This window comes from Parus major, chromosome 3 (assembly GCF_001522545.3).
Source record: "Parus major isolate Abel chromosome 3, Parus_major1.1, whole genome shotgun sequence".
Classification (NCBI taxonomy): Eukaryota; Metazoa; Chordata; class Aves; order Passeriformes; family Paridae; genus Parus; species Parus major.
In genome coordinates this window covers 51683633-51695798 of record NC_031770.1, presented here as the reverse complement: position 1 = coordinate 51695798, position 12166 = coordinate 51683633, and the positions used below count along the sequence as shown (strand labels likewise).

General features: G+C 36.4%; 1 protein-coding gene across 4 annotated transcripts in view; it reads right to left on the bottom strand.

Moving 5' to 3' along the window:
• Positions 1-12166, bottom strand: part of ADGRG6 (adhesion G protein-coupled receptor G6) — a 110342-nt gene that overhangs the window by 6879 nt on the left and 91297 nt on the right. For all 4 annotated transcript variants that reach the window (XM_015622070.3, XM_015622073.2, XM_015622071.3 and 1 more), the window contains 6 exons: positions 11138-11265; positions 9561-9829; positions 7847-7961; positions 6529-6812; positions 2494-2595; positions 229-381 (listed from right to left, as the gene is read on the bottom strand). In XM_015622070.3, coding sequence (XP_015477556.1) covers positions 229-381; positions 2494-2595; positions 6529-6812; positions 7847-7961; positions 9561-9829; positions 11138-11265 — 1051 coding nt within the window. The remainder of the gene's footprint in view (positions 1-228; positions 382-2493; positions 2596-6528; positions 6813-7846; positions 7962-9560; positions 9830-11137; positions 11266-12166) is intronic.

Sequence of the window (12166 nt, the reverse complement as noted above, 5' to 3'; positions counted from 1 at the left end):
AAGCCTATTTCATTTAGTATGGGAACATATGGAGATCAGATCTATATATTGGATGTATTGCATGTTAGGTAATGGTTGTTAGTAAACAGTAACATATATTTAAAAAATACTGTCACTGTGCGAATTGATGTCATTTTCCCTTTTTAACCTTTGGGTAGAAACGCTTGCTGTGCCTTTAACACAAACCCATGTATTCACAGATGCATTGGTTGCAGTGCAAGAACTCACCTGTATGGCTGTTTCGTTTGCAGTATGTGTTTGTTGTAGATTTTGATTTGGATGTTAGGTAGGTTGAATTGGAGCCGATGGAACTAGAGGATAAGGATTTCCCAAGATTATCAGAACTCTTCTTTATAATATTGGTTGCTGTTTTGCTCCAATCTAAAAATGATTGAGAAGTTTTACATAAATAACTACCATAGGTAATACATGCCTAATTTATTAAATTACAATTATTTTCAAATATCTGATGCTTTTCTTAGTATTGTTTATAACAAATATCCTATCCTTTTCCTGTTAGGTATCCTCTTTGGTTCTTAAGAATGATAATTCCTACTTGATTTACTCTACTGTAGCAGTTGAAATTGGTGGCTCTAACGTTCTAAGAACAGTTTTGTCTGGACAGCAGAACTGCAAGTATGACCTGGCTTTCCAGAATGCAGAAGAGCAGAGAAGCTCTGTAACAGTAGGGATACCAAACTGTGCTGACCTGAAGGGAAAAATCCAAAGGTGATAGGAAAGGGATAGATAGGACCATTTACAATGATCTTATCATCTGAGGGTTTGATCTGCTGCTGAGGAAGATACTACATACTAACAACTAACTTGTTTAGCATATAGGCTCACAATTTATATAATAAAGATTATTCAGGAGTTCACATTTAAATAATTTTGTTCAAACCATTAAGACAATAGGCTCTTATGCTGGAACAATTTCTAAAATTAAATTAAATAGCTAATACCAATAGACTGATTGAAGAAAAATAACACTTAAAAACTCCTCACAAGTGTCCCAATACCACTAGAATAAAAGTATCTAACTACTTTTGTACCATACAATTGCAGGGAAGTGCAGGAAGTTTCACAATTTAGTCACCTTGCTGCTATTCACTGCACTTCAATGAAATTCACAAAATGGAAGAGAAGTCCAAGCCAAAGACATGTGGGCCACTTTAGTCTTGATTTAAATCAAGACAAATACTTTATACTAAATTATTGCTAGAGTGTTTAGGTATTCAAGTTCACATTTGACTTATATTTCACTGTTCTGCCTGAAAACAGTGTCAAGTTTGTGGAGATTAAAACCAGCCTGTGGAGATAAACTGGTTAATGCCAAACATAATGATATCACATTAACTATACCACTGAAATATTCAAATCCTTCATATTTTTATTTCTACCATATTCATACCCACAACCTGCCCAACAGCAGCATAAGAAAAAAAAAAAAGGAAAGAATTTGATCCATCTTTGTTTTTCAGTTCAGGAGTTATAAGATAAATCACATGGAAACTGAATGTATGAAACAATTTGGATGTCCAATCAGAATGGATATGATTTTCCTAGTTTCCTTCTTAACTCTGAAATAAGGAATGAAGTTTTCTTACTTGCAAAGAAAGAAATTAAATTAAATGAAAAGAATGAAAATTTACCATAGAAAGCAATGAGCTTATGCCACCTTACACCAACTGTAGATTTGGAACCCGGTCCTTGAACAAGAACCATATGAGAAAGAATGATATGGTCCAAGTCACCACATCAAACAGCAAAGGAAGAGCCAGTTGCCTGAACACAGCAGACTCATTCCATCCATGATGGCCAAAGATGCAGGAAACTTTAAGTATAGTGGCCCAAGCACTGCACTTTTCATGTGTCCAAACCAACATCTCTCCTTTCACTCTGACTTGCAGATGAAGGTGAATTCCAGTTCTAGGACCTAATCTTTAAAAGGCTTCTTTAAAAGAATTTTCCGTGTTTCTGTGTCTTTAATAGTCTCTGAATTCAATGGCAAAGGACAGAGCAGTTTAAAAAGGCAAAGATAAAAGCAAAAGAAGTCAGAATACTTCTATGCAGCTTTTAAGAATTGCTCCTACATCAGTTTAACAGTCCATACAATTCAAAGTCAACATACTTTAATATAGGAGAAAATGAGTAAGACTGGGTTTGGAATGATAAAGTTTGAATCTCTTTTTTCTTATTTATTTATTTATTTTTATTTTTAGGGTATGATGTGCCTTCCAAAACCATGCCCATAACACTACAAAATATACCATCTGCCTTTAATGGAACCCTGAAGGATTTGAGAATTTTTATGAAGTGATATCTGAAAAGACTCTCAGCAATTATTAGTAGCGATATTAGCCTGCGATTAACCTATTTTTCCACACCTCTGGCTTACCTAGTATGATATTAAAAATAACATAGCAAGCTGTTTACTTGGACTTTTATAGATAACTGCAGCACCTAAGGAGGGGAACTGTGAACTGCCTTTACCTGAATTATCTGCCAGTCGGAATCTGCCACAACAGAGATGTCTCCTCCACTGTTTCTGCACATTTTCTTTCATAGCACAATGGAATACAAATATAAACAAGCCTGTGACAAAAGCAAATAAAAAAAATGAAGCATGTATTTATAAACAGATTAACTGAAATTTGTAATCAGAAGACTATGAAGTACAAATAAAAAATATCATCTTAATATCATCTTAATATTAATATAATTTATTAATTATATGATCCATGCATCATTTAAGAGGTATGGAAAAGAACTAAAGTTTTCCCATCCTCCATTTGCCACGTGTCTGGGACATCAGAATACACAGATTGGGATGCCTTTTATTAGCATTGTTGATTCACCTCAGTGTTCATTTTTATTTTTTCTTTTTTTTTCCCCCTTTGCTTTGAGGAAAATGAAAAGGTGTTTTCTTTGAAGCAAATGACTATTCTGCACCCAACAGGACTGCAAGAGAGAGACTGCAAAATAAATACCAACATTATTACATTAGCAAGGAGATACTTCATCTCCTGGGTATGGTTCCACATGTACAGAACAGTGGGCTGTATTCTTTTAAAACCAGACATCTTGTAAATGAATGAAATGGTGCCCTGAAAATCCTGAAAATCCACTTGGATTTATGTGTATGACATGCACGTACTTGAAACGATTATGAAAATGGTAAGAATATGTTCACAAGTACTAATTAGGAGTCCAGCTACTTACTTCCAAAGACAACTAACTGATTTGCATAAGCAATTGTAATGTATGTGTTTAAGAGTGTTTTGGTAGAGTTGATTTTTCTCATGCAATTATAAAGTCTTTATTTTCAAGACAGGAGATTAGCATCCTACCATGTGATAAGGTAGGTCTTGACAGGGTGTACAGTAAGATTTCATCACCTAGAAATGTACTTTGGAGCTAAACACAGAGGTTGGAAGTCTCATATGCTCCTGCCTCTTCTCAGGCAGGCACTGGCTGTGTAATCTTTTGTTGTTCTGTGGCTTAGCCTATTTCCTGTTTTACTTGTATTGTCTATGAGAGAGACAACCTAAGGCCGAACACCTGACAGCAAAATGCTACTGCCAGATCCTTCTGATTATATCTTAAATGTGAATAAATGCTACATAATGTGGGCAAACGTCATCAAGTGGCTTCCTCTAAAACCATTCGTTTAAGATCATCATGAATAGTTCTGTATACTAATGTATACTGCATTTCAGCTGTCAGAACACAATGGCAGGGTATAGTTTAGATATTAATGTTCAATTATCTTCTCTCTCCCAAACTGCTGAGGTCTAATTTTGAACTAATGCATGTTATTGAACTGGACTTATTTGCTTATCAAATAAGGTTGAGACCTCTAGAATCAGCTAACTTCAGGTAGGGGTTGGGTCATGAAACACAATTTTTCCAAAATTTTTCAAGAGCTGATGGGGAGAAAATGGAAAAGCACATTTTTGAAAAGGCATAACCTTAATGCATCTCAACTCTCTTGGATTATGGATATTGTATTTGCATTTGGTAAAGTATTTTTACTGTGTGATTTGTTTAAAGCACAGAGCAAGTCCAATGCAACCACTAGCAGCTCTTACAGGGCTGGAAATATGAAGTAATTTGCGGCCCAAAGTTCTTCTTAGGGCTTTTGCATAGCTTACAGACTTAGTAAATTGATACTTAATTAAATTGCAGTGAATGTTCTGAATGGTTAAAAAGAAAATGCATATTCCATAGTAATGCAAAACAAATGTACTGCATTAAGTACTTTGTCTTTGCCCTGTCTGGGCTTGGTCTCCAGAATTTTTTTCTCTGTATTTCATTATTCATTAAGTTTACAATGTGCTTTTAGTAGTACAGCTTTGGTTTTGTTTCCCAGAGACAAATCAGACCCTAGGCTTGGTTCTAGCTTGGCTCTGACTTGAAAGTATTTGGCTTGCCCAGGCATATATATAAAATGAGCAGCCAAAAAAGAAATGTTCCCATATTTTTCACTCTGAGTGTCAAGGAGAGAAAAATAATTTCCTTTGTAGATGAAACAGCAAAGTACAGTAACACTAGCAGTTGCTGCAATCCGACTTTTCATTGCCAGTGCACAGAAAATTGCTGCTGGAGGCTGCTGGTATGGCTTGAAATACTCATGCAGCTTTCAAAAACTTGAGAGAAAACAGGTTATTTACCAACATCTCTATAATTAAGCTGCTAATACTGATGAAAGACTTGCCATATTGAAATGCTTTTTGCGGCGAGAAAAGGCTTCCTGATACAGATTTGCCCCATTCCATCCCCTTACGGCTAGATGAACACTGCATCAGCTAGATAGGATTTTAAACATCCTCTTCCCTTATTCTTTAGCCTTGCCAAGCTCTTTCTGACATACCAATTAGTACTTTCAGATAGAAGATTTTTATCTCCTATTTCTTGATATGACATGCTTCAGCCTAGACTGCATCATTTTTGCTACCACAATCCATGAAAAGCTCATCACTCTTCTTGTTACATTTACTTCTTGTCTTTTTCAGTTTCATGTTCTGACTTAACTGCCTTCCAAATATTCATTTTCCATTAAATAGTGTTATTATCCCACTTAGGCAGTGCTGGCCAACCTTATATGCACTCTGCACATACAAGCTTAATTGATTGCACTGGAAATTCTGGTTCCAGAGAACTTGTTCAATTTGACCCTTGGCAAGATTTTCAGAATTTAAGTCTTTTTTCATGTTCTTCCCATACTTCTGATCTCTCTAGACCTGTCTGAATTTCTAACACAGACACAATGCAGTAAACACTTCATTACGCTGCTAGGGGAGTATCAGAATCTGTCCTTTGGAAAAAACAGTCTCTAGTAAGAGCACCACATCCAAATACTTTTTGTCATTTCGCTTAGGATTTTATGTTGAAAATGACCCAAACAAAAACCCACAACATGATTCTCCTTCCATGAAATCTCAATAAATCTTTCAGCGCAGGAAATACATCTCAACAGTATCAGATAAAATCCGCACAGGGTGATATTAAGTACTTTTTCCATAAAGAGAAGATTCTGCTGACCCTATGAAAATTTCATTTTTTATCTCAATATTTGTGTTGCATAACACATACTCCTTCAATTACATTCTTGAGAGTTTTTTTGTTTGTTTGTTTAGGGGTTGGTTTGGGATTTTTTTTTTTGTTTGGTTTTTTTTTGTTGTTGTTGTTGTTGTTTTTTGTTTTTTTCCTGGCAGATTTAATTTTTATGTCAGTATGTGTGTGGCATAACACATGCACTTCCAACGACCTCAGGGTTTTCTCTTCTTTATGCATTTAGTTGTTCTGCATAGGTGGGTACAGCAATTAATGATAGAGAATTTTATGACAGTTGAAACATATGCAAATTTTAGCTCTGAGCTGAATTTTTTTAAATGTCAGCTATGTAGCTCTGTAATTTATAGCCATTTTATTACAATTTACAGCATTTTTCAGAAAGACAAATTATTCTGGAAAAGTAAAATACTGAAAAATTCAGTAATGGAAAGAAAAATAAGCTGACTGTAACAGTCAGTGGATTTTTCTTAGGTGAAGACTATCCCATATGTCTCTGCTATCTCTCCACACTGAGACAGGACTGAATTTTAATTTATGAGTTTCTCATGCCTTAATAGAACAGTTATGAGTTTTACAAATTCTCTACAGGAATAAATTAAGGAAAAAGGCTTCCTATATTTGTTATAATCAGTGAAAGGAAATGCTGAAGGTCATACAGCATGTATCTCAAAAGAGAACACTGCAGACTGTTAGCTAGGAAGATCTCTATTTATAATATAGTTCATTTTAGGGATAAAGACCTTGAAACTGTAATTAATTTATGTAAGATATTCAACCCACACATAGTTGGTATTATCATTCCACATAAGGGGAAACTAATGATGGTTTAATATCAAAGGAAAACCTAGAGAGCTCAGATATCAGCTCCCTAGTCCAATCACTGGACATAGTATGCCCCAGAACAGTAACACATCAAATATTATTTGTTCATAGAACAAAAACTCAGCTTACCTTGCAATGAATTGAAAATTGAGAAGAGGTACAGGAAAGCAAGAGTTAAGGGACCCCAGGCAAAAAAGGCAAAGCCCCATGTCATGCCCAGGAGGAAGGTCAGGCTGACCACGCTACGGAGGTTCCTCAAGATCTCTTCCTTCAGGCTCCGGTTGGTTCTTTTCCCATTCCTCCCACAGATTTGCACCATCACCACAATAAACATGGCAACATTCATCAGAAACATGATTCCAAAGTAGCCAGCACAAGTCACGTAAAAGACAACTTCGTTCTTGATCCAGCAGCTGTAAAAAAATTTAAAATAATAAAATAAAAAAGGATAATTTTTGTCTAATGGAAACTATCCTCCAATTATTCATATGACTGAAGGAAAATGAGCTGATTTCTGATACCACTGATGCAGAATTAGAGTGTAAAATGAAACCTTTGTCCATTTTCAGTTTGGAAACAGGATGAAGCCCAGAGGCATCTTAAGTGACTATGGCCTATAGTATTACCGTGCAAGAAATCTGAAGCTTGTGCCACATTTTAGTCAAAACTATTTAAAAAAGTGGGAAGTGGTGGGAACTGCAATCTCATAATGAAAAAAGTTTAGACTCAGTAGAAAAAAAATTCACTGTTGTCATCTGTGTGAAGCATTGAGTGCTTTAGTAACAGAATGAGCGAACTTGGATCCTCAGTGTCAAAATCTCAAGTTTCTGCCACTGGAGCTAAAGGAGAACTTGAACATGTAACAACTGGAGAAGTAGCAGGACTTTTGAGGTAGCCATTTGACAGTCAGCCATATGAGAGCTCTAACTAATTCCTCATGCAGCAAATGGCCTGAATGCTCAGCATGATACTAAAGTAAAATTAAAAAATTAAAGTTGTATTTATCATGATGAAGCTTTGCCAAGCGAGGCAAAGAGCACTCACATAAAAATTTTGGCATTTGGAGTTATTATCTGGACATCAAGAACATAGAGGACTATTGAACTACATTGGCAAAAGGATGCTTGATTCACAAAGGAAACTTTTTATACAAATTCTTCCCTTGCTCTTACCTAGAAAATATACTTCTCATTTAAGACAAACCAAAACAAGTATTTTTATTTTATTTTCATGACAAAATCTGTAAATTATTCTTTTGCTACAGGCATGCTTGTACCTGGTGTTTGGTAATGCAGATTTCCCTTAAATTTTTCTAACAGCCTTCTTCACATTACAGATTCTAATCATTCGGAACACAGTTTTGCCCTTTCTGCTTGTTTAATGCACCATTGACTTTTCCAAAGCAACTATAAAGGCTAAATTTCAAGAGATCAAAAGAAATACTCACAAATCATCTCCTCCTTGCCCATTAGCATCTCTGCCATATAACTCTTTGCCATAAACATGACTTGCATTTGTATTAGCACTTGCTAAAATGATTGCTATCACCAGAGCTGGCAAACCTGTAACACAAGAAAATTTGTGAGCTTTCGAATCTCCTAAACTTTCAAACTCACCATGCTAAGCTGAATTATTGATGTCTCCATTCCTACCAAAATTCTTTGGTGCAGAGCATCCTGAGAAAACTGCATTGAGAAGGTAGAAGGAAATAATTTTTCAAACAGTACAAATATATTGAACTATCAGAGCAATTAACAGGCATTAATTAATAAGCCTTGTAATGTTCTGCATGGTAGAAGAAATTTAGTACATGATAAGGAAATTAAAGTAAAATAATAAACTAAAGTAAAATAATATCCCTTAATTACCCAAAGTTAAATTTGCAGCTGCACACAGGTTCTCATTATATAGTGAGAAGATTAACAAATTATTGCAAAAATGAGATCTAGTCGAGGCATGGTATTAGGAATTTTTTGAGGGACTTTTTTCATGCTAATGTGAATACATTAGGTTGTGTAACTGGGGAACATGGACTAAATAAAACCTGTAATTTCTCCACTGCTTTTCTCAACCACATTATGTTACATATCTTCTATAGGATCATACATATTATATATAATTTACTTATATGTGGTCCCCTTTCTTCTGTAAAGCAAACCATGCATTTCTTAATAAAAAAGCAGAGGGAGTATTTGGGGAAAACAGACAAGTATGCAGAAGAGAACTCTGCAGAAAGGTACAGCTCACACAAAAGAAATGTACATTTCCTGATGTGCCTTATTTACATGTCTTATCCTTGCTATAACAGAACAGATTCAAAGGGGAAGAGGTTAATTTGCTTTTCCGACCACTCAGTCCTTGTCCTCTGCCGAGGCTGCCAAAGAGGATGCTAGTTGCCAATGGAAAGACATCAATTATCAGCTGTACTGAGGTCAGTGCTCTAGCCGTAAGGTTAATGGCTTTGTATTGTCTTGTATTATTTCAAACACAATATGCACATTCAGGGAGAAAACACAGATTCCTGATACAGACAAAAATGAAGAATAAAAGTCTTGCTGCCTGAGCCTTGCAGCAGTTTTTCAGTATTACTTTTTCCATTTCTGTCCTGCTGTGTACATTGCTTAGGGCAGCCAGGATGTCTTTGTGGTTTGAACACTGCTGAATCTCAGAAAGTTTTGGTTGTTTCTGATTCCACAATCGGCTTTGTTGGCAAGAAAATGTAGGCTGGACTCGGGAGTTTTTGAAAGTCAGTACAAAACCTCCATAGGCTTTGCAGTAAGTGCAAAAGTTCCTGCATTCATCGTGTGACACAGTTCTCCATCTCTGACACGGCACTCACATTTCCCCTCTCCCACTCTGGCCTCTTTGGAAAACGAGACCAGTTTATCTGGTCTCTCTGCTCATTCTGGGGCTGGGAGCTGCTCTGGGTGGAGAGTGCCAGTGAGAGTGCATTTACACAGAATCACACGGGGGAACTCGGTGACAGGGAGGGCTGGCGGTGTGCCGGCACTGCTGCAGGCTGGGGGAAGGAAACGACACGCTGATCTGCATTCTACTCTGCACTTCTGACAGAGACCTTTCACATATGTGTTTCTCTTTTACAGAAAGCATTTTATACAGCAGCATACCCGCTATGTAAATATTGCTCCGAATGAACTCACCCCAGCCAATGATGCAAAACTTCAGTATGTATCGCCGTATATACGTGTTGAACACCTTCACTAGAGCAATGTACATGTGAACAGCTTCCAGTCCCATCCATGTAAAGGTGGCCAGAAGAAAAAAGTGCAAAAGTGCAGCTACAGCTATGCAGAGGCCGTCAATATCGAAGGATGCAATCCAGCCATCGAGCAAAAAAATCAGGTTAAGGAAGAGCAGGGCTGTGCTCAGATTCATCAGGATTTTGGATGGATAATCTCTTCGTAACTTCCTAATGAGAGAAACACAGGTGCACATGATTAAGTTGCTGCAATCACACAAACCACCTACTGCAGCTGGGTTTACTCCTTCACAAAGTCAATAAAAGCACAAGGAACTCCTTCCAGCTGAATTTATGCAGTAGGATATAGAGGTGTGTATTTTTGTGTGAGATTGTTGAAGGCTTCAGCTGTGTGTGGTAGGGGTAAACTACCAGTTCTTTGGGTCCATATTGCGCTAATTAACTGCTGCAATATTTTAGCAACTGATTTTTTTTTTTTTTTATTAAAAAATCCAAAGAAAACAAGTCTTTTGAATGAAATATAAACCAGTACTTTTTATTTTAAATGAAAACAAACAAAAAAAAAATATAGCTGATGAGAAAGTCATCTGTGATCATTTCATATGTGGCCTTATATATGAGCTTGATTTTTGGGATATATGGTCCCTTGAATGTGGTTTTCTGTTTGTTTTTAAACAGGATCTTAGGAAGACTGAAGAGCAAGTATTTCTTTTTTTTATCTGCTCCCCATTGAAATGTGGATAACAAGGGGCAGCAACCAATTTCTACCAACTTGAACCAGAACATTATAGCATAGGTAATGTAATAGGAATGCAATCATTGAAGATATTTAAAACTTGAAAACCCCCTTCTCCAGCCCTCCCCCATCCACAGAAAATTATCTTTCTTTAGCAGCTACTATGTCCTGTCACTGACAGAATGCTTTCTTTGTGTTGACATGACTTCATTTTCTCTTTTCACTGTTCACAGAACTGCACCACTTCAAAATTTTTGCTTTCTCTTGAGTCACTTTCACATTTTAGCAGGACTTCTGTTGAAATTGTTGTAAGACTTCACAATTTATTTTCATTTTATCTCTCCCACTTCTTTCTGAAGGGCTAGAGAATGTAATTACTCTAGTTGGACTTTTTTTTTTTAATTTGGAACATGTTATGTTTACATAGGCAAGTTTTGTTTTTTTTTTTTTTTGATAAAAGGTCCGTTTGATAATTTTAAAATAATATCTAGCTGTTCAAAATCTAGAGGATTCTTTCTTGCCAAAAAGAAAATTTTGATACACGCTCACCTTATTCCCTAGTCTGAGCAGCACAACACATTAGAAACTGGAAGAAAGTCTCTGAACTTATGTCCCCTTGAAAAAGTTTCCACTCTACAACACTGATTTTGCAGGTTTGATTTTTTTTCAAACATGGACTTCCCCTCCTAGGCAAATAAACCACACTAACCACCTAACTAACTTATTTTATTCTGTGCATACAGGTACTTCTTTGTGATGCTCTTCACAGAATTAGTACTTACTCAAACGCAATGTATGTCAGAAGAGTTGCAGCTGAAAATATAGCAGATATTCCACAGCCTATGTAAGTGATAAAGGTCAGGACCTTGGTGTTCTGTGGGTCGATTTGTGTCACGGTTCTCTGCAGGTCCTGTGGGAGAGAAGGAAGAGACCCTGTTTGTAGGCAGCACCTTGGCTATGAGCACAACACTCTTTTTCTTGGTAATTAGTCAAGTAAAACTGAAAAGCATTCTGGCAATACCACTGTAACCTTGACACTGGCATTCATTTTTGCTGAGTGTACTTGGTCTACAGTTGTTACACCTCTCACTTCCTTCCCACAGCTCTTCAAAACATTGTGCTTTAAGCATTATAACAGCTGGGAACAGCAGATAGAGCCTGATTCTGAGCCTCATAATTCAGTACTAGGAATTCAAATGTACTCCTCTGGAAAAGTCTCCAGTGCCCAAACGTTTTCATTCTGTTGCGTATATACAAATGTTTTCCAGAAGATGTGTGATTTAGAACAATGTAACTTCAAAAGTATTCACACTGAAATATGCAACATTGTAGGGAATTTTTGGCCTTTTTGTTATTAAAAATCCATAAGAATCAATGTGACTAATCATCCACAGGTAAAACCAAGGACAAGGTTACTGCTTTGTGGATTTAGGGTCTGTTTTGACATAAGACCTACACTTTTAAATAGACTCAGTCAGAAAAGTAGTGACAAAGACAGCAGGAAAAAATTTGGAAATTAAGCAGGAACATTCTAAGGTTTTCATTTTTTTTTCTGTGTAATTCTAACTGCCACATGGTACCATCTGAGAATAAATATCAGTGTTATTTTCTGTTTTTTAAGGACAAGAAAATATGAGAATGTTCAGACTTGTATCACTGTGGAGAAAATGTGAGCAACCACTAAGAGATAATGAAGTCAATTCTGCAGTCATTGTCACTGTGTCACTATTGTCCCTAGCAAAACTAGCTAGCAAAAAGAAACATGAAATGCTACAAAACTTTGTGTACTTTATAGGAAAAGGCAGGAGCAG